Source organism: Talpa europaea (assembly GCF_964194135.1).
Source record: "Talpa europaea genome assembly, chromosome: 7".
Classification (NCBI taxonomy): domain Eukaryota; kingdom Metazoa; phylum Chordata; class Mammalia; order Eulipotyphla; family Talpidae; genus Talpa; species Talpa europaea.
In genome coordinates this window covers 121,838,561-121,865,811 of record NC_140074.1, presented here as the reverse complement: position 1 = coordinate 121,865,811, position 27,251 = coordinate 121,838,561, and the positions used below count along the sequence as shown (strand labels likewise).

The 27,251-nt window shown below is 50.3% G+C and overlaps 1 protein-coding gene across 1 annotated transcript in view; it reads right to left on the bottom strand.

Annotated features, from left to right (window-relative positions):
* Nucleotides 1–1,391: 1,391 nt before the first annotated feature.
* HROB (homologous recombination factor with OB-fold) overlaps nt 1,392–27,251 on the bottom strand; it is a gene marked incomplete at both ends in the record, with an annotated part of 32,513 nt that continues 6,653 nt past the window's right edge. Inside the window, 9 exons of the mRNA XM_084238014.1 lie at nt 1,392–1,483; nt 6,660–6,771; nt 8,486–8,611; nt 8,968–9,053; nt 9,243–9,351; nt 9,931–10,071; nt 10,974–11,057; nt 12,215–13,366; nt 17,062–17,112. Coding sequence (XP_084094140.1) covers nt 1,392–1,483; nt 6,660–6,771; nt 8,486–8,611; nt 8,968–9,053; nt 9,243–9,351; nt 9,931–10,071; nt 10,974–11,057; nt 12,215–13,366; nt 17,062–17,112 — 1,953 coding nt within the window. The remainder of the gene's footprint in view (nt 1,484–6,659; nt 6,772–8,485; nt 8,612–8,967; nt 9,054–9,242; nt 9,352–9,930; nt 10,072–10,973; nt 11,058–12,214; nt 13,367–17,061; nt 17,113–27,251) is intronic.

Genomic DNA, 27,251 nt, shown 5'->3' with positions numbered 1-27,251 from the left:
ATGGTGATCCACAGCCTCACAGGGAAAGGGAGATTGATGCCTTCACCCAGAGCAGTAGCCCAGCTCACTGCTGCCTAGAAGGCTGAGGCAGGGGAGAATGGTGGTCACATTGGGTCACTCACACTCCTTCCACCAAGAATTGGGAGAATCTTCCTTTCATTCCAGAAAGGAAACTGAAGATCAACTTGGTAAAATTGGACCCTTAACACCCTACCATTGCCCTGGCCTGAAAGGTGGTATAGAGAAGCTACAGTGTGAAGAGATGCTAGGCAACAAAATTTATAAAATACTAAATTGTAACCCAAAGTACAAAATAAATGCCCACGAGTCCTTACTGATGTAATTAAATGATTGCCTCAAAAATGAGAGTGAATAGACCGAACTCCCATACAGAACAATTCCAAACAATCTGTTATTCTGCCCTGAAGGAGGGGGCACATGACTCTTCATTGCTTAAGGGTAGCTGCACAGTGTCTTCCTCTCAGGGGACAATAAGAAAGGGAGGAGTAACTTCACAGTGGGGAGACCTGACAACCCTACCTCAGGCATGTGGTCAGGGTCAACCGCCCTCGATACAATGTGATAGGAACTGCACCTCACCGTTGTGGCTAACCCCCGTAATCGTGAAGAAACACCGGATTCCAATAGCAGGCATCCTACAGTATGCCTGACCCGTACTCCTCAAAGTGGGTCATATAAAGGTCATAAAAGACAAGGAAAGTCTGCGAAACTGCCTCAGTGCAAAGACATGATGACTAAATGTAAATGGGATCCTGGACCAGTAAAAGGACATTAGGGGAAAGTGAGTAAATCGGAATGAAGTACAGAGGTCAGTTAATTGGCCAAAGACCATTGTAGCGGCGGGGGAGAAAGGGGAGGGAGACAGGTGAAGTAGGTGCTGCTTTATTTCAGAACAAGGCGTCCAGTCACACTCCTGCCCCCACACCAAGGGACTCTGGCTTCCAAAGACAAAGCTGAGTGAAGTCGAAGCATGTTCATTCCCTGTGCAGAGGACAGGTGTCCACTGCTGTGGGTGGCTCCTCAGTTGTCTGGGGACTAGGCAGTAAAAGGACCAGGCCCAGTGACCTCTAAAGGCAAGCTGAGGCAGGAGAGTGACACTGAAGGTGACACACCTTCCCTGTTGGCAGATGATGCACCAGAGGGCTGCAAGACAGGAAGGCTGGAAAGCAGTGTTGGGTCAAGTTCTGGTATGACAAAGGACAATCCAAAGTGACAACAGTGCACAACCTGAGGGGCACAGGCGTTTTCGGGAAAGCATCCAGGGTGGGAACAGTCCTGAGCTGCCTATTTTCCAGTCATGCTGGTCTTGCTTTCTCCCTTGGACATGACCCAACATGACCAGAGCCTTGCGCGGGCTGAAAGGAGGCTGTTCACGGCGGGTGTCCTGCCTTGGGGCAGTCCAGAGTGCTGGTCCCACAGAAGAAGTCCTCAGGGAGCTCACTCAGGAGTCCATCCAGGTCATCTGCAGCGGGGGCAGACAGGGTGGGCAGACTCAATGACAATGGTAGGGTCCCACATGACCTAGATCCAAAGCTCCTGCCCTTCAGGAAGGCCTGGATCTGACTGTAGAGTTGGGCAGATGGCTCCCCCTGGGCAGTGGTGATGGGCCTGAGACTGTCCAGACTTCCACCTGCCCTCTAACCCACATGCCCGCATACAACAGAAGGCAGGGGCCACTCTGCTGAGAAAGGCTGGCCATGGCCCTCAGTGTGGGTCCTCACTTTCTGCCTGAGCAGAAAATCTCCAGAGACACTCCCCTCCCCCCCGGTGCAACCCTCTCATTGGACAGAGGGAGAAACAAGGCCTGGAAAAGCCATTAATATGTTCAGAACCACATGCTCCATGAATCTAGAGTAGGAGACAACATCACCCCTTTCCCCCAAAGTGCCTTTGTGGGTGTAGGGAATGAAAGTAACTATTCCTGACTGCAGTTCTTGGGTGGGGTGCTTATGTCCAAGAACCTGGAAACAGAGCTGATCTCAGTATCCCCACTGCTACTGTTATCACAGCAGTTAACACCTGCTGAGTGCTCGCTCTCTGCCTGCACAAGGCCACCACCTTATAGTCATCACTGTTAGTTCTCATGGTTCCCCTTAGAGGGCACCTCATGGTAGAGCCTGTTTTACCCTAGAGAACAGGGTAAAACAAAGGACCCACCGAAGGGGAGCACACTCTGGCACGATCAGATGCCAAAGCCACACTTCACTTCCAACTAGAAAGGCCCACTTAATGGGGGCCTCCCCGGTGGTGCAGCGGTTGAGCTCTGGGTTGCGAAGCTGCTCGCGGCCTCTGTGGCGCCGGTTCGATCCCCGGCTGCTCCCCGGCCACCAGAGGAGGGTCCTGCATGGCGCGCAGACCTCTCCTGCCGCCCGCTGCTCCCCTCTGCAGTGTACTTCGGTCCTTCTGCCTGCTCTGCTCCCTGCTCTGGCTCTGGTGAATTCTCTCACCCTCCCGCGCTTCTGACTGTACCCAGTGCATGTATAAACAAAACAAACAAACAAACAAACAAATAAATAAAATACATGCCTCTTTAAGAAAAAAAAAAGAAAGGCCCACTTAATGGATGGGATTGGCAGCCCTGGGAGTAAGTCATTGTAGGGTAAAGAAAATGTCAGGCTTTTCTGCCCTTCCGCCATCAGGATAGATGATGGATCCTTGTCCTGAATGCATGCCTGATGGCGGGCACCTGGAATAGGGTGTGGGCATAGGTAGATGGGATTCAGCTGAGTTAAGACTGCTTTTAAGGGCAGCGTCACGGGGGGACGCCAGCAGCCCCAGCCAGCAGCAGCAGTAGCAGCACCAGCAGCAGAACCTGAAAGAGAAGCCGAAGCAGAAGCAGAGAACGCCAGAGAGCCCAGATAGAGTGAAGACTTTCTGGGGGCTGGGAGGCCTGCCAGCCTCCCAGCCCCCCAGCCAGCACCCCTGCCTGCCATATGCCTGGTGAACCCCAAATAAAAAACCTGCAAAACTACTGAGGACTCTGACTCCTCCTTTACCCAGTCTGCATGGGATCGGAAAACCTGCACCTGTGTCCAGTTCCCGCCCTTACAATTGGCGTAAGTCGGCAGGATCCATGCAGACGGGTATTGGAGCCCTCCGAAGACCTGGCGGGACTAAGGAGAACAGACTGTGTGCCTGTGATGACGCTGGAGGTGCCATGGCGGTACAGAAGGTAGACACGGTCCGGGAGCTGTGGGACGAGACCTGGCATGAAGGAGACGCCCAAGAGGACCAGCCAACGACACCGGAAAGGACCAGCCAATGACCCCTGAGGCAGCAGGCCGTTGCTGACACAGGGAGAGGCCAATGGACTTGAACTGATGGACTGATGGACTGACATTCCCGCCAGAAGGCGGAGGACCTTGCAGGTTGATATGTTTTGGGACCCTGGGGGTGGAACAGTTTTGTTTGTAAACCCCAAGAGATGGGAATCTGGGGGTGGCCAGTGGGCCTTGATGGCCAAAAGCAGCCTGTGCATGCCCAGCAGCCAGGTGGAGGAGAAAAGCCAACTAAGGCAGCGAAAGCTGGTACTGATGCTAAGTTGAGAAGCCCTAAGCGGCTGTTAAGCAGCCTGGGTATGCTGAAGAACTGTGAGTCTCGTAAAATCACCTGTGGGTGATGCCCTGCTCATTCTTGAGTGAGGGTGAGGAGCTGAGGAACCTGTCCTTGGGGGACGGGTGGGGAACGTGGCTTGGGGTGGAGCCCAAGCCGAATGCAGAGTTTGGATCCCGACCCATGTGCTTGTGCAGTGGGTTGGCTTGAGTGCAGGGTTCTGTGAGTCGCATGGGTGGCCATGAAGGCTGAGTGTTGGAGCGACTGCAGACAGAAACCCTGAGGGTTGGCGATTACCCCCAACAGAATAAAATTGCCAATCCCAGAGCTAGTGCATCCTGGGGGTGGATGCTGTGTGTGCCTTGTAGCTGAGACTACAGCCAGAGAAGGCCAGGAAGCCTGACGGCTCCTGGTGTGATATAGTAGATGCCATGAGTGAATCCCCTCCCTTGTACGAGCAGTGCCTTCGGCAGCAGATTTGGTGGCTCAAATGCTGGTACCAATAATTGTCTTTTGCACTAGGTTGGTGCCCTGCCTGGACTTATTTGTGTTCTGTTGTATTTTGTTATATTGTGTTTTGTTATATTTGATGTATTTGCTTTTGTGGGCCATGGCTGCATTGTTTGTTTGCTTAGAAAATTGTATATATGTATATAGACTGTATGGCAGAAAACCCTGAGGGGGTGGACTGTAGGGTAAAGAAAATGTCAGGCTTTTCTGCCCTTCCGCCATCAGGATAGATGATGGATCCTTGTCCTGAATGCATGCCTGATGGCGGGCACCTGGAATAGGGTGTGGGCATAGGTAGATGGGATTCAGCTGAGTTAAGACTGCTTTTAAGGGCAGCGTCACGGGGGGACGCCAGCAGCCCCAGCCAGCAGCAGCAGTAGCAGCACCAGCAGCAGAACCTGAAAGAGAAGCCGAAGCAGAAGCAGAGAACGCCAGAGAGCCCAGATAGAGTGAAGACTTTCTGGGGGCTGGGAGGCCTGCCAGCCTCCCAGCCCCCCAGCCAGCACCCCTGCCTGCCATATGCCTGGTGAACCCCAAATAAAAAACCTGCAAAACTACTGAGGACTCTGACTCCTCCTTTACCCAGTCTGCATGGGATCGGAAAACCTGCACCTGTGTCCAGTCCTGACCTTACAGTCATCCTGGAAACTAAGCTTCAGAGCCTAGCTCCCTGTTTGGCATAGAGCACACAATATACATTGCTGCTGGGCGCAATCAAAATTTAATTAAAGTGGGCCTCCCTGGTGGCGCAGGTGGTTGAGCGCCATACTATGACGTTGTCTGCAGCCTCTGTGGTGCAGGTTCGATCCTGGCCAGCCAGGAAGAAACCCACATGGCGCAGCAGACCTCTCCTGTCTCACCCGCTGCTCCCCTCTGCAGTGTTTTCAGTCAGTCTGCCTGTTCTGTTCCCCACTCTGTCTCTGGTGAATCCTCTCACCCTCCCACACATCTGGTCTGTACCCAGTTCTTGTATAAATAAATAAATCTTTAAAAAAAATTAAAAAAAAATCTAATTAAGGTGACCAGCATTGCACTTGGGATATTTTTTTTTTTTTAAGATTTATTTATTTAGGGCCTCCCCGGTGGCACAGTGGTTGAGCGCTGGGTTGTGAAGCTGCCCGCAGCCCCAGCCACCGGGCGAGGGTCCCACATGGCGCGCCGACCTCCCCTGCTGCCCGCTGCTCCCCTCGGCAGTGTACTTCGGTCCTTCTGCCTGTTCTTCTCCCTGTTCCCTGCTCTGGCTTTGGTGAATTCTCTCACTCTCCTGCGCTTCTGACTGTACCCAGTGCTTGTATAAATAAATGAATAAATCTTAAACAGAGTGGGGAACAGAACAGGTGGATTGACTGAAATATACAGCTGAGGGGAGTAGTGGGCGAGTCAGGAGAGGTCTCCTGTGCCATGTGGGTAGTTCCCTGGCCGGGGATCGAACTCATGCTGCAGTGGCTGGGGACAACTTCATAGGTTGCATCTTAACCCCTTGCGCCACAAGGGAAGCTCGCACTTGTGGACTTTATTGCAAAAAATGTTGTCCCTCACTAATACACTATGATTGGAGAAATACTGTCAAATGAAGGGGACTGAGTAGTCAGCGTTGTCTAATTTATCATCAAGCTTTCCTATGAGGAAAGAATGTAAGATTCTACAGAAGATTCCTGCATAAGTGGCAAATACACTTTCATAAGATAGAAACAAACAAGTAGGCTTCGTTCCATTTTTCCATTATCCACTGGTCTACTATGAATTTGGTTAGTATGAGAACCTAGCCATAATTCCATGAATTTGGGGTTAGACATGGTTAAATTTATGGATTCTGTTAGTGTCACCTACATTATGCTACCTCCTGAGAAACCAGCTGGCTTTCCCCCAAGCGGCCTTATTGGGGCCTCTCAGATCTGTATCCTGGTCCCACCCCAACTAGCCACTCCTCAGCACCACCTGGGCTTCATCAGGATGGGCGAATCTGCTTCTGTGGTCTGGCCACCAGCTCACAGATGGATGGTACAAGGGTGTGCCAGTCCATCTGTTTCTTGCATCTAATGGCACAGGTTTGGAAATGGGGGTCACTCTGTGGGTCACTCTGATTGCTTTATGTGGCCCCTAGCACACTATTAACTAGTTTGTGGCTTGCAGCCATTCCAGAGAAGGCACCACATCTGATTTCTGTAGGATCCTATAAGATCCAGAGGTTCCCAGAAAGAGGAACCAGAGGCAGCCAGAAGAATGTGACTGAGCTTTTCAAAAGTTAACACAAGTAGGGCCTCTCCAGTGGTGCAGCAGGTTGAGCGTAGTGCTGTGAAGCTGTCTGCAGCCCCTGCAGTGCAGGTTCAATTCCCAGCCGGCCCAGGAGAAACCGATATGGCACGGCAGGCCTCTCCTGTCTCACCCGCTGCTCCCCTCAGCAGTGTATTTCGGTCGTCTGCCTGTTCTGCTTCCTGCTCTGTCTCTGGTGAATCCTCTCACCCTCCCGCACCTCTGACCTATACCCCGGTTCCTATATTAAAAATAAATCTTTAAAAAAAAAAAAAAAAAAGGTTAACACAAGGAGAACATTCTGGGTGGGTTGACTGCCTTACCTGCTTCTGGGAGCTCTTCCACAGGAGATGTCCCCACCTCTGGGTTCTGTGCTGTTCTGAGGCCTTTCCCAGTCTCATCATGCTGGAGGCTGTCAAGGAAACTTCCTGGATCCTGGAGACAGAGGATCTGGTTACTGGTGCCTATGACCCTGAGATTCTTCTGGCTGGTGTCATCTTCACCCAGACAACCTCAAAGGAATAGGTGGGGGCTCACGAGAGACAGGATGGAGCAGTGTGGCAGTGGTCTACTACTCAGGTCCTTACTACAGAAAGGGAGCTGAAATACCCTAAATAACAGATAATTAAAAACAACTGTTTGGGCTGATTTTCTTTCCTAATTCTGTTGGAATCTGATGTTTTAGGGAATCTATATAATGAGCAGAGAGTAAAGAGGTTATTCAGAATATTTTAAAGAGTTAGCCTAGGATTAAAACTCAACAGTTAACAATTCCCAAACTGGGGCCTCCCTGGTGACACAGGGGGATAAATCTCAGCACTATGAAGCAATCTGCAGCCACTGCAGCACGAGTTCAATCCCCAGCCAGGGAGCTAACCCACACAGCACAACAGACCTCTCCTGTCTTGCCCGCTGCTCCCCTCAGCAGTTTATTTCAGTCAATCTGCCTGTACTGCTCCTCACTCTGTCTCTGGTAAATCCTTTCACCACCCCCTGCACCTCTGGCCTACACCCCAGTTCTTGTATGCATAAATAAAATAAATCTTAAAAAAATTTTCCCTGGGGCCTCCCCGGTGGCGCAGCGGTTGAGCGCTGGGTTGCAAAGCTGCCCGCGGCCTCTACAGCGCCGGTTCGATCCCCGGCTGGGGCCTCTACAGCACCGGTTCGATCCCCGGCTGCTCCCCGGCCACCGGAGGAGGGTCCCACATGGCGCACAGACCTCTCCTACCGCCCGCTGCTCCCCTCAGCAGTGTACTTCTGTCCTTCTGCCTACTCTGCTCCCCGCTCTGGCTCTGGTGAATTCTCTCACCCTCCTGCGCTTCTGACTGTACCCAGTGCTTGTATAAATAAATAAATAAATCTTTAAAAAAAAAAAAAATTTCCCAACTAGCCAATATATGGTCAGGTAATTAATATTAGTAATTAAATTGCTAACCAGGGTTAGCCCATAGTTGATCATGGAACTATGAAAGGGTAAATTTTATTTTTGCTTTGTTCTGTAATAAGTTGGATGACTTGAAATTTAAACAAAAAAACAGAGAAGATTCCTTACAAGTGGGGTGATTTTTGAGAGGAAGTGGACGGTGAAGGGGAAAGATAAGGGAAATGTTAGAAGTAGCAAATTAGAGCTAAGGGTGAAAACTTGGCTAGGGTCAAGTCTAACCCACTCCTTTTATAGATGAAGCAATAGCAGGGGAGGGGACAAGACTTGCCAGAGGTCACATTACAAATGTCTAGTAAATTGGGACACGTCCCAGGTCTCTGACCCCCGAAGCAGGCCTGGCCATGACAATAGCGCTGGCCCACCACTTTCCTCTGCATTGCCACTTTAGACTACCTGACCCTCAGTCATTTACTGAGGCCACTATTCCTCAGGGGCTCCCCAACTTGGCTAGTTCTCAAGTGACTCCTGTCCTCTCTGACGTGCAAGCCTGCCATCAGACACTCGGGGATCACCAAGAAGCCAGCTGTTCTCCAGGTCCTGGTACTCTGCCATCTGGCAGGCGGCTGGACCAAGGTGGGGGAGGGGGGGAGTGGCCCCATCAGAGGCATCTCATCCCTCTGTTCCCCAGGCAGAGGAGGAGGAGAAATCAGAAGATCCAAGCAGAAAGTGGCTCCACCTGTCCCCATTCCATCCTGCTCCTCTTACCTTAAGGAAGGGCTGCGATGGCTTAAGGTAGTTCCCATCCCCAGAATCTGGGCTGTAAACATGGACCAGGTTGTTGGGCGTCACGTTGAGGTAATGATTTCGGAGTGAAGGAGAAAACACTCCAATCTGGAGTACAGGAGAGGAAGGTCAGTGCCCTAACAGCACTAGGCACTGTTGGATGGCTAGTGACAGACTTGGCGCCCGTCTGTCTCTTCTTGGTGGCCTTTGCACATGGACTGCTCCCACCCACGTCTGGTACCAGAGCGGAACCACTTACCATACCATCCTCCCCCCACAGCACAGCCCCTCTTCCCCACCCATCCCCGAGCGTGGGAGTCAGGCTTTCACTTGGTGTGCCAGCAAGCCAGGGCCTAGCACCAGCCCTGCCACTCTCAGCCTGGAAGGGAAGACAGCCAGACAAGTAAGGGGACAGGCACCTCCAGGGCCTGCTCCAGGGTGGGAGGGGGGAGCAGTCCCCATACCTGCTTTAGCAGCAGCACTGAGCCAGGCTTCAGGTCATTCTGGCGTGTCTCAAGCAACAACCTGTGCACCGTGCCCTGCATCTCTCCTGCAAATACCACATGGCCCATCAGTCTCAGGGGCAAGGGCAGCACAGTGACTGTTTTGGCCCCTGGCTGGGGAGTGGGTGCTCACTGTCTCAATTTTCCCATCTGCAAATGGAGCAGGTGACTCCTCTTCATCCCCTGACCTCAACAGAGGTCACCCTTCAAGATACTCTTGGGACTGAACTCCTCACCTGTGGGGTCCTTGAAAACCACACTGGCGTCCATTGTGCTCCGAGTCAGGGACTTGATCATCACTGCCATGGTGGGGACCTTGTTCCTGGGAAGCTGCTTCAGGGCTGCCTGGTTACAAGGAGAGGCAGTGGCTGAGTCAGCTGTGACCCACCAGTAAGCTGTGTTAGAGCAAATTGGGGGGTGGGTGGGGACAGAGAACAAGTGTGGTGATGCTCTTCCTTTGTGGAGGCCAAAGGGGTAGTTTAGAGACCCAGCCTGACTCCCTCCACTGACCCAAACCCAGGAGGTGCTTCCTTTCTCTCCCCCACCTCTTTGCGTATGTGTGTGTTTGAAGAGTTCTATCACAGCAGGCCACAGGCAGGGACACAGAAGCACAGGTACTAACATGTCTGCACATGACCAGTGGCCACTGGGAGCTCCGAGGGTAAATCGTGCACAGTCTTCCCATCCGGGGCTCAGATATGCAGAGACAGGCCCAGAGCCCACTCTCCGCTGCATGTGCCCAATGCCGTGCAGGGCAGTGGAAAGGTATGTGAGTGGAAAGTTCCGTGAAGAGGGACTTCATGCTGCATTGCAGACCTGAGGTGAGCAGGAGCAAACGGCCCCTTTCCGCAGCAGAGGAGGGAAGCAGGTGGCGAAGGGATAAAAATGGTCTTCTTTATGGATCTCAGCACCCAGGCCCCTTACCTTCCGCAGCACCATGACTATGCTGTAGGTACAGAGGAAGCAGTTGGGGTCTCTCTCATCCAGGCCCAGAGAAGATTTCATAGTCAGCCAGGGTCCTCGGCCAAAATCCTCCTCCACCGACGCCTGAGAACTAGTAACAATCTGGCACCACAGAACCGGGGAGCCTTAGTTAATGGGTCCACCTTGCTACGGACTTTGACTGAAACAGGAGGGAGGGGGCAGCAGGGAGTGGGGTTCCCTGAAGCATGGTGGCCAGTCTCTCCTTCCATTTATCTCCAAGGTCAGAAAATGGTATGTCCAATCTTGTGGCATATCACATCTTTCACTCAGCAGCTGTAGCAAAGGTGCTCTTTATTTTATTTTCAGTGAGGTCCCAACTTTAATTAAACTAGAGCAAAAGGCCATCCATACTTGTCTCTTGTAAAAGACTTGGCAAGCCTTAGTGCTGCTGAGTCCTACAAATATCTATGAACTTCCAGACAGCCTCAGTCATTTTGAAACTAGTCATCATTTATTTGGGATGCTCCTGGCTTTATTATTAGCATCTTATGTATTAATAAATACTTTTAATAAAGATAAGAAGTTACTGCTTTGGATCTGGTGACTCTGTGGAGCTATAGCAAAGAGAAAAACTTCTAGAGAAAAATTAAAAGCAAAAGTGGGTGTGAGGACAGAGCAGGTCATCCAGCACCCCAGAGGAGAGTGGGTCTCACCCATGAAGAGGCACCCACTAAAGGCAGATCCTTCTCAGTCAGTTCACAGAACCTGAGATGCAGTTTCCTAATACTGATCACACTCTCCTCCTCTGAGGGAAGATGGCCTAGGTCGGCCTTTCTTACTTGGGTGGTGAAGAAGGACCCATGGCATCAGCTAACACCTGGCTGGTCAGGCCCCACTTTATGCCAGTAAAATGCCTTCCCCAAATGCCCCTTGCTGTGACCCCAGGAAAAAGGTCTAACAGCATCAATTCTGACTCTCAACTCCGAAACATGCAGAGATGTCCCTTAGTCTCAAATGATGTCCAGAAAGTTAAGATTTGTTACCTCCGTCCTGAATTTAGCCAGAGCACCATGAGTTGGAGTCTGGGGGGTAGAAACCATGATCTCCTCCAGATTTTTCCCACTGTGCTACGAGGCAAGAGAGAAGGAGAAGGCGAGAGCAAGCTCAGCAGCTGTTATTTACAAGTACAGCTTCTTGTCTGGGTTACATAATGAGTTCAGGAAACTATCAGGGACAATTAACACATATTACATCTCTCCTAACAAAGTCTCAGGAGCCTCATTGGCAACTCAAAAAAGATGCTTTGGGGATCATTTTGGGAATGTGAGGGAGCTGGAGCTGGTCCAGGAGCAAAACCCAGGGCTGCCTGAAGGGGGCAATGACCCGAATAGAGAGGCCTACGAGGAGCAAAGAGGCCACTTTCCCCAGGTCCCTTAGCTGGGACCGTACCCCTCCCTACAGAGAGCTCCAGCCCGGGAGGAATGCAGACGGCCTCCTTGGGCTTCTCTTCAAGTGCTAAGGAAGAGCAAGTAACCAGCGGGTAGAAATTGTTTCAAATACCCTGAAGTGGAAGGAGAGGGATGTACCTCTCACCACCAGACCAGACCCCAGAGATGAGGTATCTGGCATCTGTTCCAAAACCCGCTAGATGGATACTGTGCTCCACCACAGCAGAAATCTAAACTCTCAGCAGAGCCCCAGCTCCCCACACACACTGACCCCACACACAGCCACAATGAACTGGTTTGTGGACCCCAGAAAGCATTGGGCTGTTATGCCTCTGTGCCTGTGCACATGATCCTCCCTGTCTCCAGAGCACAGTCCCCCAAAACACATGCCGGCCAGCCTCTTACTCATCCATCCCAAGCCCACTCAGCACGCCCAGTGGCTCCCCAGCACCCAGATAATGACCCCTACTCATACGCACATTTTATGCATGACTGCCTCTTGTGTTGGCTTCTTCCACTCTGTATTCTCAGTTCTAGAGCAAACTGCCCAAGACAAGGCCTTAGCAAATATAAGTGAATGAATTTTCCTGTTTTAGTGCCAGCCAAATAGTAGGTGCTCAGCAAACTATGAAAACTGTGAGGTTCTCAGCACCTCACGCACCGCTCACATGTGGTAGTCCAGTTCCTGCTCCTACTTCTTGTGACTTTTTCCACAGCTTTGAAAACCTTCCCTCTCTGCACTTCCTTCTCCCCCACCCAGGATTCTGGAACTGGGCAGTACTAGAATGCTGTCTCCCTCACCCCCTTGTCCTGGGCAGAAAGAAGTTGCTACTCACCTGGTGAGGCAGGATCCCAGCGGGGCCAGGGAAGCGGCGGGTTTTGGCGCGGGCTGAGGAGCGTGTGGGCTGCTGGGGTGTCCGGTTGGCAGCTGTGACCAGCTGCACCAAGTGGTTAGTGACTACGGGTGTCTGCAGAGCTGCTTGGGCAACCAAGGAGGAATGGGGGCCTTTTGGGGTGCCGATAGGAGACTTAAAAGAAGACACTGGAGCTCGTGGTGTTAAGAGCCTCTGAGGAATGAGTCCAGAGATAGTCCTTGAGGGAGAATAGCTTGAGTTGGGGGTTCGTGGTCCAGGAAAGTGAGGTTTGCCACTTAAATGGGCACTTGGAGACTGGAAAGGCTGATGGGGAAAACGATTTTGAGGGCTCCTCTGAATGGGGCTATCAGCAGCTTGGAGAGGCTGGGGTGCTTGAAGAGGGGGACCTTTAGGACAGGCTTCCCAGTGGGGTTGCTCAGTGGGAACCGCTGAGGCATTTGAGATAGGGAAGTTAGCCACTGCACGAGGTCTCAAGTGGGGCTGTGGAGTCCTACAGTGGACAAGAGGACCTGGAGGCTCTTCCTGGGCTGAGATGATGTGGGTGGCAGGCAGGGGTCCCTCTTGGCAAGATCTGCTCAGATCAACTACCCGGGCCTTTTTAGCTAACACTGAGTCCTCCTGTGGCCAGGTGGGCAGGATTCCTGGGGCCTCACTGCTAAGCCCAAGTTCCAGCTCCATGCCAGGACCCTCCAGCTCCATGCTTGCCAGCACCTGATCAAATTCATCTTGTTCAGTGCCCTCAAAGTCATCAATCACCTGTTGTTGGCTCTCAAAGGTGAGTAAGGGCTGGGGGGCTGAGGACTGGGGTCTAGCTGGCTCTTTGAGAACATCTGTCAGTGCCACTCTCCTCTGATTGCCGGTCCAGCTGCTGGAAGTCGAGATAGACCTTAGGGGGGCTGTTCCTGTGGGCATGCTGGAGGTAGGAAGGTGGGGTCTCAGGGCTGTCAGGCCCAAAGTCTCTGAAGGAGCAGTGGGGCATGAGGGTAGCTGCCCAGAAAATTGTGCCTGTATACTCTCCTGTTGCATGGAAGAGATCGATCTCAGGCACCCAGCATTCACAGGCCGGGAGCCAGCAAACTGGTTCTCTGTATCCTCCACAGCAGACAAGAAGTCCTACAAAGAAACAGAGTAGGTTTTAAAATCTGGAAATCAAGAAACAGTTTTTTTTACTATTTTAGGCATATGGTATGTGTATATATGTATGTGCACATACATACATACAAGAAACTAAGGTGTGAAAGGCAACGGTGGGTCTCTCACTACCCTGGACCTTGTCCATGGGCCCACCATCAGGCTTCTGCCAGAAAAGTTCTAAGGCTAAGTCTTCTGGTAGCTTTCCTCTGTTTCTTCAATCTTGGGATGGGGGGAATGGCATTTGGGGGAGCAGCTGAAGCAAACATATCAGGACACTTAGTCAAATAAATCCTCCATCTCAAGCAAACTAGCTTTCTGGTGGCCAGATTGTGCAATAGGGGTCTGTCCAGTTGGTAACGCTGCTTATCCTCAGCCTACTTCTCTCACTCACACACACACACACACATGCACGCACGCACACGCGCGCGCGCGCACACACGCACACACAGCCATCAGTAAGCCAGAGAGGCCATGGAGCCAGCAAAATAGGCACAAGTTAAATATAGCTTTTCCGGCAAGTTAAAATTAAGTATGGATTCCAGTTGGGAAGCAAGGTGAGATTGACACCTTCAAGAGCAACAGACCTGTTCTGAGGGTGTTTTTGAGTCAGAACTGCTGATTTAACTGACAGGAAGGTCTCTTCCACGCCTACCCCTGCTGCTGCATTGAATTGTCTGGGCTAGAGAGAGGTTTTTTTTTTCCTGCTTTGCGTTTTACCAGGAGAGTAGCATACTCCAGACAGCGGTACCGTACAATTTAACAGCATTAAGAAGGACAACAACAATATCAGAATTACAGAAGCAATAAAATCCTGATTACCTGGGGATTGATGGACCCCTTTTCTCTGGAAGAACTTACTCTCAGACATGATGTCATCAGCCTTGGGAAAGGCAAAGGGACTGGTCATTTTCTTTTTTTTTTAAAGATTTATTTATTTATGCATACAAGAACTGGGGTGTAGGCCAGAGGTGCGGGGGGGCAAGAGGATTCACCAGAGAGTGGGGAGCAGAACAGGCAGATCTGCTGAAACACACTGCTGAAGGGAGCAGCGAGTGAGACAGGAGAGGTCTGCTGTACCATGTGGGTCAGCTTCCTGGCCGGGGGTTGAACTCATGCTGCAGAGGCTGGTGATAGTGTGACAGTGCTGAGACTTTTTTTTAAAGATTGATTGATTGAGTGATTGATTGATTTATACATACAAGAACCAGGGTACAGGCCAGATGCACGGGAGGGTGAGAAGATTCACCAAAGACAGAGCGGGGAGCAGAATAAGCAGACTGATGAAATACACTGCTGAGGGGAGCAGCAGGCGAGACAGGAGAGGTCTGCCAGCGCAGCAGAGGCTGCGGACAGCTTCACAGCTCATGGTGCTCAACCACCTGTGCCACCAGGGTAGGCCCATATAGTGCTGAGACTTTAACCCCTGCACCACCAGGGAGGCCCTGGTCTGTCATTTTCATGCAACAGAAACTTGAGCTGACAGTCCTTCACTCTAACTCCATCACCTGATAAGACTCAAGAAGGTCACTTTAACAGGCACCGGTCAGCCTGTGATTATACATCTTCAAAGTTGAAAGACAAAGACACGGACACATCTCCTTTACAAAGTTGGCAGTTTTGAAATATTTGTAAAAATGACAATCAAGTCCCGAACTGATAACAAAAACAAACACTGTGACAGGTACCACGTAAACATCTTACCAGAATTCTCTCAATGGCTTCCCACATTGGCCCTCTGAATAGATACTATTATTATCCCTGCTTTATGGATGCAGATAGCAAGACTCAGAGAGATTAAGTAATTTCACAGACCCAGGACTAGACTCCACATGCACCCTTGTGACTATGTTTCAGGACCTCACCGAATTAGACAAGCCAGAGACCAATTTTTAAGAGGTCTAAGGAAGGTCCATTTTTCCCTTCAAACCCCAGATTCCAAAAGCCTCAAAGGAAGGGGCACATGGGGATGAGGCTTGGGCTGCCGGAAGAGTCCTGGTGCAGGGCCTCCCCGGTGGCACAGCGGTTGAGTGCCGTGTTGCGAAGCTGCCAGCAGCCTCTGCAGCCTCTGCAGCCAGTTCAATCCCCGGCTGCTCCCTGGCCACCGGAGGGAGGGTCCCACAAGGTGTGCAGACCTCTCCTGCCGCCTGCTGCTCCCCTCAGCAGTGTACTTCGGTCCTTCTGCCTGTTCTGCTCCCTGCTCTGGCTCTGGTGAATTCTCTCACCCTCCCATGCTTCTGACTGAACCCAGTGCTTGTAAGTATAAATAAATAAATAAATAAATCTTAAAAAAAAAAAAAAAAAAGAGTCCTGGTGAAGCCTTCACCACCAGCTGAGGCACAAATGAGGCAAAGGGAACAAATTCTAAACAGGATTTTTAAAGCAAGTTGCTGCAAGAGAAAAAGTAGGTTTGAATGGCTTGGCATTAGAGCCATTCTCATCTATCAAAGTGGCTTAGTAGGTTCCATATACCTTTGACTGGAGTCAGGAGGCCAAGACCTCATCCTGGCTGTTGGTGCTGTATTCTTAGGCAGGCTGATTTATGTCTTTGGGCTTTACTCACTTAAATCCTGCCTCTTTCTGAAAAATATTTGAGGTATCAATTTCAGGCCTCCCAGATAAAACTATATCCACTGGATCTGAAGAGAAAGAGCACTGTGGAGATTGCTAGTTTAGTGGTCTCTGGCTACATGCAGAGGCAGGAAATACCCTTGCCTGTGTCTATCCCAGAAATTCTGATTTATTTGGTATATGGAAGGGCTGCAATAATATAATTTTAATGGGCCATCTTCAGAGAAAGTCTAATCCCTCATCTTCTAAGAAGAGAGAGGAAAGGAAAGTGCATTTGAGGTAAAAGAATGCCCCTCATATTGTAGAAGAGAACACAGAAGGCCAGAGAATAACGTAATTTGTCCTGGCTCATGAAGCCCACTGATGACCCCAGGCCTCCTGCCGTCTAGTAACCGTGCTGTCTTCTGCACCACTCTGGCTCTCCATTAATTTTCTTCCCACTTCATGTATGTCATCATGAAGGTGAATTAAATCAGCTACATGATACACCCTCCAGGAAAGGTCCTTAAATTTTATTTATACTCGTGCTATAGTGGCTGGTGATAGCTTGACAACACAGATACTTTTAACCCCTGCACCACCAAGGAGGCCCAAAGGCCTTAAAAGTTAAAGGTATGGGGCCTCCCTGGTGGCGCAAGGGGTTAAGATGCAACCTATGAAGCTGTCTGCAGTCACTGCAGCACGAGTTCAATCCCTGGCCAGGGAGCTACCCACATGGCCCAGCAGACCTCTCCTGACTCGCCTGAGGCCCCCCTCAGCAGTGTATTCCAGTCAGTCTGCCTGTTCTGTTCCCCACTCTGTCTCTGGTGAATCCTCTCACCCTCCATACCTCTGGCCTGTATCCCATTTCTTGTATGCATAAATAAATAAATCTTTAAAAAAAATTAAAGGTGTGACAATTAGGCAGCTCATCTCTTTGGTTTTTTACTTGTTTTTAAGATAGTTAAGTAGATTTCTTACATTTCTCCACCCCTCACAGTGAAATACATATATGTGTACACACACACATACACGTCAAGTAAAAGGAGACTGCTTGACATGCTCTGACCTGAATGTTTACACCTTAAGACTTCCTCTGCCATCTCTGATCACCAACTCTACCTTACCTCATCTTCAAACTCCTCTTCTACAGCAAATAGCTTCTGCAAACTGCACGCCTGAAAGGAAAACAAAGCAATTGAGGTTGGAGGAGAAATACAGTTTACAAGTACATTCTGTCTTCACTATGCTTCTTCCCAATTCTAACAAAACCATCAGGTGTACTGTTTTTTTTTGGGGGGGGGCGGTTTGCTAGTGTTGGGGGAGGCATAAGAGCCAAGGAGGAGATGGGATTTACTTAAAGACTCAAATGATTTAAAATCCTTTCTTGTAAAATAATGCACTCAGGTCCATCTGCATTAATCTTTTTTTTTTTTTTAAGATTTTTTTTTAATAAATTTTTCTTTTTTTTTAAATATTTATTTATTTATTTGTTTATTTTTTATTTATACAAGCACTGGGGGTACTTGACAGAGCGCAGGAGGGTCAGAAGCGCAGGAGGGTGAGAGAATTCACCAGAGCCAGAGCAGGGAGCAGAGCAGGCAGAAGGACCGAAGTACACTGCTGAGGGGAGCAGCGGGCGGCAGGAGAGGTCTGCGCGCCATGTGGGATCCTCCTCCTGTGGCCGGGGAGCAGCCGGGATTCGAACCGGTGCCGCAGAGGCTGCGGGCAGCTTCGCAACCCAGCGCTCAACCACTGCGCCACCAAGGAGGCCCAAGATTTATTTCTTTATACATACAAGAACTGGCGTACAGGCCAGAGTTGTGGGTGGTGAGAGGATTCACCAGAGACAGAGCGGGGAACAGATCAACTGAAATACACTGCTAAGGGGCGCAGTGGGCGAGTCAGGAGAGCTCTGCTGTGCCATGTGGGTAGCTCCCTGGCCAGTGGGGATGGAACTTGTGCAGAGGCTGGGAATTGCTTCATAGTGCTGTGCTTAACCCCTTGTGCCACCAGGGAGGCCCCATCTGCATAAATCTTGGGAGGGGGTGGGAGGGCAGAGGGAAGGCTGCCTGAGGGAGCATGGGTCTTCCTAGACAGCAATGTGTGTGACCTACGGATTTCACAGCATCCCAAAGGTTTGGCTGGAGGAGTCTTTGTAAAACAGAAGAGAAAACTAAGCATTCCCAGCATGGTGGTCGTATTTCTGAAGCTAAGTTGGTGGTTTCCATCTACCCAATGGGACACCCAAAATATAGGGTCCCATGAAGGTGGGTGACTCCATTCCACAGTACCTTCTTTCTAGGGCTGCTGTGGCGAGCTCTTAGATGGGTGTCAAACCCCAAGCCAAGGCCTGTGCCTAACCCCAGGTGCCAGAGGTGCAAGAACCGCGGTTAGAGATGCCTAGCCCTGAGTGCCCAAAATCAGACTGGACAGGTGGGGGGGCGGGGAAGAAGAGGCTCCGGAGGCGTGACGTTTGAGGGCAGAGGGAAGGCTGAACAGTTCCCCAAGAAGAGATGGAAAGCAACGGGAGGGAAACTGAGGCCCAAAGGAAGTGGGTGGAGAGAGCCTTCCCTGGGTCCCCGGTGCGTCTACGCCGAGCTCTGACTAGACCCCCAGGCCTCCCCACCCCACCGAGCTCCCATCCAGACCCTGACCTCGGCCCAGCTGCTAGTACGGGTGAGAGGGTGGAACTCGGAGAGCTATTCCCGCCCTTGGGGGACCGAGCGGCCACATAGACCCAGACGCGGCATTACCATGGCGACGGCGGGTGGGCTTCAGCCGGTGGGTTGGTCCGGCAGGCCCCGACTCGAGAAGTCACTGGGACCTTGGACCTGACCTGGGTGAGAGGGCCAGAGTGTGGGCGACTGTGTCCCTGGGGCAAGGAGGGGGAGAGGGCAGCGTCCGACGGACGGACGCCGGGAAGAAGGGGGCTTGCGTCCTACGCCTCTTTCGAAGCCGCCGCCACGCCAGTGGCTCCACCCTCTTAAAGGGCGAGGCCTATTTTTATCCCGCCGACGGAAAGATCTTCATTCGCCAGTCTTCCGCTCCGGCCTTAAAGGGAAATGGACGGGCTCTCGGTCGCCCCCCAGCGGCCCCTCGGGCCCGGCCTTCTGGTTCATCAAACGTTCAGGTGAGAACGCAGCACCTAATACCCAGCCCTGCACAGCCAAGTGGTGCATCCCCCTAGGTGCTACAGCGGGACTCACTCACACCAGAATCCACCCCATTGGTTTATCTGGCGGCTCAGTTGTCCATCTATCAATCCATCGTCTGGTGTTGCAACGCATATTTATTAAGCCAAGATGTTCTGGGGCTTAACATTTCTGCTTGGATCTCAAAGCTTTCCAGTCACCCATTCTCTCAAGTAACATCCCTTCCCCCAACACAACACTGTTTCCTTCTCAGCACTTTTCATAATTTGTAATTGTCATAATTTACATCTTTATTGTGTGACTTCCTCACTAGACTATGAAATCCTTGAGGGCCGGGACCTTGTCTGGTTTATTAACTTTGAATCCTAAGCACAGCACAATAGGGTTATTGCATGACTACTCTGTATCAGGCACAGTGCTTGACACCAGGGGATAGAGAAGTAAGATTCCTGGTGCCCTCAAGTTCACAAACAAGTCAGGGAGACACAGATCAAAAGAGTCCAGAAGAATTGTGTAGAGGGATTGGCAGGGGCCCAGTAATTTGGGCTCCCAGTTTTCCTTCCTAAAACCTGCTGCAGTTAATGACCCTCAGTTTGATCTCAGTTTCTTTCCTCACTTGTCACTACAGAACGAGTCAGTAATGGCTAGGGCTGCATAGTTTTGAGGACTCAAAAGGCAGGAGGAAGGTAGCTGACTGAACTTCTTAGTCATCTGATCTGAACCAGTGTGTTGTCTAGCCTTCCCTCTGGGCAGCCTGTGGCTTCCAGTCTAGCTGCACCTGGATTGGTTTACCTGTCATGTGTCAGAATGGAGGTAACAGTAGTGATCAGAGAGGGAACCTGGATCCCTGACTCTTATCCAGGTTAGGAATTCCCTCAAACCCCTGTGCTTCTGAGCTGGGAGACAAAACCCCAACCTTCTCATTTAGAGGTCCTCCTCTCCTCACAGGAATCCCAGGGGCAACTCATCCTGCCCAGATGTGGACAGTCCTAGAGCCCCATGAGAAGGCTCTCTGCGATCTGGGGCTCTGTCAGTCCCAGCTGAAGGGAGATCATAGAGCTCAAGGCCAAGAGAAATAATATCAACTCTTATCCACACTTTAATTTGCAGTTTCCATAATCATTAGTTCATGTCTTCACAAAGATCCCATGAAGAGTGATAGGCCGGGTATTGTTTAACAGATTAGGAAACTGAGGCCCAGAGTTCCTTCAGGGTCACATGGTCATTCAGTGGTGGATCTTATGATTGGAGATTTTAAGTACTCCTCAAACATTTTTCTAAGATAAAGGAACAACTGTCCCCGCCTCCTATTGAAAATAGGATGGGGGTGGGAGCAGTGATTGGGACAAATGGAAAACATGGTCCTGGATATTCTAGAAAGGGGCTGTCAGGGCACGGTGAGGGGGTTTTTCATTTTAGAGATGGGAAGGAGCCCCATGCTGAAGGGCACCTACCTCCCAATCAGTTGTCTTCTTAGCACTGTCACCTTAAGGTACAATGAAGGACCTTGTCTCCAGAGTGATGGGTTCTCTTCTTCCTCCTCTTAGAAGAGAGGTCAGAAGCTTACCTCTCTAATAACCAGGTTTAAGGATAATGGAGACTCAAACCAAAAAGAAAAGGGAGGGCCTCCCCGGTGGCACAGCGGTTGAGCGCTGGGTTGCGAAGCTGCCCGCAGCCTCTGCGGCGCTGGTTCGATCCCCGGCTGCTCCCCGGCCACCACAGGAGGGTCCCACATGGCGCGCAGACCTCTCCTGCCGCCTGCTGCTCCCCTCAGCAGTGTACTTCGGTCCTTCTGCATGCTCTGTTCCCCGCTCTGGCTCTGGTGAATTCTCTCACCCTCCCGCACTTCTGACTGTACCCACTGCATGTCTAAACCAACCAACAAAACAAATAAATCATAAATAAATAAAAATACATGCCTCTTTAAAAAAAAAAAAAGAAAATAAAAGAAAAGGGAGAGTTCAGGAAAAGGGAAAAGTGGGTGCTGGGACTTGGGCAAGAGGATATGACACCAGAAGACATCAGCTGTAAAGTGGAGTACAAAGGAGAGTAGTATAGTGAGCAGTCTCAATAGCACTCTGATTTACCCAATAATAATAACAGCTGGTACTTTCTCTGTGTGCTTGTTGAGTGACTTAATGCCATTTAACAGGAGGGAGAGCTAATGCTTCTGGGCAACTCCGTGCTCACTTCCTAAAATGCCTGCAAATCTTGGTTGCTATTTGATTGCTGCAAACTGGCTGTGTGGTCTTGAGAATGTTGCTTTACCTCTCTGAGTCTTAGTTGTCTCATTTATGAAAATGGAATAATACATCTTGCTCACAGAGTTGCTGGGGATGAGATGAATTAATGCATTAAAACGGCTAACTCCATGCCTAGCATGTTGGCAGGGTCTCAACAATGTGGGTTCTCCTCCCCCCTACTTGAGTTTGCAAATTGTGCTGAGATTTGTTATAGGAACCACATGGCTTGAGTTTGTATCTATTTCAGCACATTTGCAAATGTATTTCACCCTAATTTGTATTTTTATCTTAGGAATAGTTGTATTTGAATCAGTGTGGTGGTGCATGCGTGTGTTTATATGTTTATATTTACATATGCCTAGGTATGGACAGTGGCAGACACTAGAAGTGTGTGTGCAGAGTCTCGGATGCCTGTGTTGGCAGGCGGGTGGTGCATGTGGAATGAGTGTGTGGAATGAATGTGTATAGAATGAAATGTGTGTTGTGTGCTGCATATGTGGGTGGGGGTGTTAAGTGTGTGGGGGTGGGGAGGAGGGCTCGATTTGTGTGGCATAGAGTGTGTGAGGGCTGTGCAGACCAGTACAGTCAGCTGTAGAAATTGGATTGATGGAAATATTTTCTATCTGTGCTAAGCAATAGAGTAGCCATTGGCCATCTGTGGCTATTGAGCACTTGAAATTTGGCGAAGGAGACTAAGAAATTGAAGTTTTAATTGTATTTAATTGCAATCAATTTAAATGTAATTATCTATGGACAGACTACAGACTGAAACCTCAGACCAATTGGTGCACCCCAACCCCCCCCCCAAGCAGGTAAAATGGACTCACTGGAGCCCCGCCCACGTGTGTGCGTGTAAGCGTGCGTGTGCGAGACGTACAGAGGGGGCTGCAGCCCAACCCCCCCCTCCCCCTAGTCCCCAGGCGAGCAGTGAATCAGCCTGACAATGAGGTGAGTCATTCATGAACTGCTCCAGGCTGACCCAGCAGGCGGGAAGCAAACGTCAGCCAGCCTCCCAGTCGTACCCCCCACAACCCCCCAGTGGGATCACTCAATCCCACGCACTGCAGATGTTGAAGAAACTGATGCTGGCGAATCAAGGCCCCCCAGCTCATCTCCTCAGTCCCTCCCTCTTGGCTTGCAATCCATTCATTCCCCTGCCCCTTTCTCCCTTAGGATGGCTTGTGAGTCATCTCAAAATCTAAACCCACAATCCAACACCCCCCACCGCCCCACCCTCAAGCAGTTGGCCCTCCTTCCAACCTTGGAGAGAGGACCCTTCGTGGGGTGCCGGGATCTGCCTTTGGAAACCAGGCTGACCCACTCGGGGATGTGGAGGTGGGCAGGGCTCAGGGCAGGTTGCATTTGGCTGGGTCTCAGGGAGCTGGCATCCAGCTTGTTTGGAGGATGTTAAGACAAATGGGGGCAGCAGGGAAGGAGCTGCAGACTCCTGCTGCCTAGAGCATAGGGGCCCTAGGTGAGGAGGGATTGGGAAGGGGGCAAAAAGAGTATTCCTTTGGCTTCCAGGGAAGTCCTCTGTAGTATCTCCCCAGTAACTGAGTCTGGTAGCTTCTCTGCATCACCCAGCACCTGTGTGCCCCTAACCTGTCCCTTACCCCTCGGCCCCCCATCAGTCAGTCTTTTCCTCTTGGACTGAACATTACCATTACTTGGACATCTGGCGCCCCCGGTGATTTCCCTCACAGGTCAGAATATGTCATCAAAAGTTTTACACAAGTGTAGATCCTGGGACAAACAGCTCCACTTCTAAAAATTTGTCCTAAAGAAGTTATGGAGGAGATGTGGCCAAAAGAATGTGCATCCCAGCATTATTTAAAACAATTAAAATTGAAACTGAAATGTCCATCAAAAGGGGATTGGATCAAGAAACTGCTAAAACAGAGTGGAATACTGTGCAGCCACTTGGGGAGGATATTGTGGAAGAAGATTTGATGCCATGGACTATTTTCTCTTTTTTAAAGATTTATTTACTTATGCACCCAAAAACTGGGGTATAGACCAGAGGTGTGCGGGGGGTGTGTGTGTGTGTGAGAGAGAGAGAGAGAGAAAGAGAGAGAGAAAGGATTCACCAGAGACAGAGTGGGCAGAACAGGCAGATCTACTGAAATACTCTGCTGAGGGGAGCAGTGGGAGAGACAAGAGAGGTCTGCTGCCCCAAGTGGGTCAGCTCCCTGGCAGGGAATTGAACTCATGTCAATAGCTTCACAGTGCTGAGACTTTAACTCCTGTGCCACCAGGGAGGCCCCTCTGTGGACTGTTTTCATGATTACATAAGATATTAGATTGTGGGCCTCCCTGGTAGTACAGGAGGTTGAGAGCAGTGCTGTGAAGCTGTCCACAGCCTCTGCAGTGCCGGTTCGATCCCTGCCGGCCTCAGAGCAACCCCCATGGCGAGGCAGACCTCTCCTGTCTCGCCCGCTGTTCCCTTCAGTGGTGTATTTCATCAGTCTGCCTGTTCTGTTCTCCGCTCTGTCTCTGGTGGGTCCTCACCCTCCCGCGCATCTGGATTGTACGCCGGCTCTTGCATAAATAAAATAAATCTTTAAAAAATATATTAGATTGTAAAATATTACATGCAGTGTGATATGATTTTTTTCTTGAAAAAGAAAAATGACCGTGGATTGGACAAGTATTTACCCAATTATTAACAGTTGTCTCATGGGATTATGGATTTAGGGGTGATTTTATTTTTTTCTTTGTACTTCTCTGAGGTTTCTCCTGGAATTTCTACAATTAGAGCTTGTGACTTTTTACAGCAGGAAAAAAGAATGTATTGAATGTTTTTACTTTTTTTTAAAGATTTATTTATTTATGCATACAAGAACTGCGGTACAGGCCAGAGGTGCGGAGGGTGAGAGGATTCACCAGAGACAGAGCCGGGAACAGAATAGGCAGACTGACTGAAATACACTGCTGAGGGGAGCAGCGGGCGAGACAGGAGAGGTCTGCTGTGCCATGTGGGTTGCTCCTTGGCCAGCCAGGGATCGAATTTGTGCTGCAGAGGCTGCGGACAGCTTCATAGGTTGCATCTTAACCCCTTGAGCCACAAGGGAGGCCCTGAATATTTTTTAAAAGCCATTTGTGGGGACAGTAGTGGGAATTAACTGTAAAAGGGCATTTTATTGGGGTGATGAAAATGTTTTAAAACTGGATTATGTGATGATTGTTCAACTTAGTAAATTAACTAAAGCATGTTGAAATTGTATACGTAAGTTTGATGTTATGTAAATTATGCTTAAAATTGTTTAAAAACTCTTATAACCAAAGCCATTTGCTAGGCTGTCTGCTGGGAAAGTCAGTCTTCCAAACTGATCTGAAGGTATTCATTTTTACTAAATTTTTTTTTTTTTATAGAGGCATGTTTTTATTTATTTATTTGTTTGTTTGTTTGTTTGTTTTGTTTATACAAGCACTGGGTACAGTCAGAAGCGCGGGAGGGTGGAGAGAATTCACCAGAGCCAGAGCGGGGAGCAGAGCAGGCAGAAGGACCAAAGTACACTGCTGAGGGGAGCAGCGGGCGGCAGGAGAGGTCTGCACGCCATGTGGGACCCTCCTCCAGTGGCCGGGGAGCAGCTGGGGATCGAACCGGCGCCACAGAGGTCGCCGGCAGCTTCGCAACCCAGCACTCAAACGCTGCGCCACCGGGGAGGCCCTGAAGGTATTCATTTTTAATACAAGTATAAAAGTAAATAAATTTTAAAAAGACACAAACTCTTACTGTAAGTATAAAAAAAATTCCTGCTTTATCTGAAACTTAAATTTAACTGGCATCCAGGGCCTCCCCTGGTGGCGCAGCGGTTGAGTGCTGGGCTTCGAGGCTGCCCGCAGCCTCTGCAGCGCCTGCTCGATCCCCGGATCCCCGGCCGCGGGCGAGGGTCCCACATGGCGCGCAGACCTCTCCTGCCGCGCCCTCTGCTCCCCTCAGCAGTGTACTTCGTCTGTCTGCCTGTTCTGTTCCCCACTATGGCTCTGGTGAATTCTCTCACCCTCCCGTGCTTCTGACTGTACCCAGTGCTTGTGTGAATAAATAAATAAATCTTTTAAAAAAAGAAAATTTAACTGGCATCCATATTTTTACTTGCTCATTATGGCAACACTAGTCTGGTCGTGCAAGATCCTTGGCTGTGCAAGATGAACATCTGGGGATGAACATCTGGACATGCACCTTCACCCACCCCCAGAGCGATTTTTTTTTAAGATTTATTTATTTACGCATACAAGAGCTGGGGTGTGGGCCAGAGATGCTGGAGGGGGTGAGAAGATTCACCAGAGACAGAGTGGGAAGCAGAACAGGTGGATCTACTGAAATACACTGCTGAGGGGCGAGACAGGAGAGGTCTGCTGCACCACGTGGGTCAGCTCCCTGGCTGGGGATCGAATTTATGCTACAATGGCTAGGGATAGCTTCATATTGCTGAGACTTTTAACCCCTTGCTCCACCAGGGAAGCACCCCCCAGAGCAATTTTACAAAGTTTGCAAGAGTAGAATGGGGAGCAGAAAACAGCAAAATGAGAGAGGGTGGAGTCAGCAGTCACTAACAGTGTAGAAGTCAGTGGTCAGCAGAGTGACCAATGGCATTTAAGCTGGCCCAGAACCTGGGGTAACACTGAGGCTGGAGGAGAGGCGGGACTTACCCTTTGCCATGCCCTGTGCTAGCCCTTCACAGGTACTCCACAGCATTCCCCAGCAACCCAGTGAGAAGGATGTTGTCCTTTTTTTACAGATAAGGAAACATGATGAGATTAAATTTCCAAGCTGTCACGTTGGTAGATAGCAGAGCTTCTCTCTGGGTGGAGGTCTTTACTGGAGAGTGGGGTGGGGTTCAGTGGTTAAGACAACCAGACTCTGGACGCCAATGACCTGAGTCAGATCCTTCATCTTCACTGACTCAGACTTGTGACAAGTTCCTTAAGTCTGCTGAGCCTCAGGTTCTTCACCTGAAAAGTGAAATTAATGATATTAACAACAGTGCCCACCTTGCCGGCTTGGGAGGAGAAAATTGAATGTTACCGGGAAAGTCTGCTGGGGGCCTCCATGGTGGCTCAAGGGGTTAAGACGCAGCACTGTGAAGCTATCCGCAGCTACCGCAGCACGAGTTCAATCCCCAGGCAGGAAGGTGACCCATGTGGCGCAGCAGACCTCTCCTGTCTCGCCCGCTGCTCCCCTCAGCAGTGTATTTCAGTAGGTCCGCCTGTTCTGCTCCCTGCTCAGTCTCTGGTGAGTCCTCTCACACACCACACCCCAGCATCTCTGGCCTGCACCCCACCTCTTGTATGCATAAATAAATAAATCTTAAAAAAAAATAGAAAAGAAAGCCTGCTGGGCAGGATGAGGCTTCATAGATGTGCCAGAGACCTGCTGCTTGAGGATGATGGGATGTGCCTTCCAGAGCTGTAAGTCGAGACTTCCCAGCAGGGTGTCCTAGGTTCCCAAGGAGTTTCCAGGAGAAAGAGGGCACATTGTCACTGCCTACTCAACATGGAGAGACCACTTCTAGGGCTGCATCCAGAGAACTTGGGTTCTTCCCTGACCCTGCCACTTACTATAGGCTTTGCTTCGGGTGGATCTAGACAGTGGAGTGCTTCACATTTACCCATACAGTTGTGAGAATGGTGATACCTATGACGGGCTGCCAAAAAGAAGTTGCTCAATGTATGTTTATGAAGGGGGGGGGTCACATGTCCATAAATTGACTACTTCCTGCTGGGCCTGTGTGTGTGTGTGACTATGGTCCATGTTCCTCCATGTAGCATGGGTGTCCATGTATTCGCTATTGCTTCATGACCTTGGGGTCAAGAGGGTATTCCAGAATCATAGGGTCCAACCCTCCAGTCATAGCAGGGAAAGTGAGCCTTGGAAAGGGCTAACAATTTGCCTGAGCTTCCACTGGCAGAACTGAA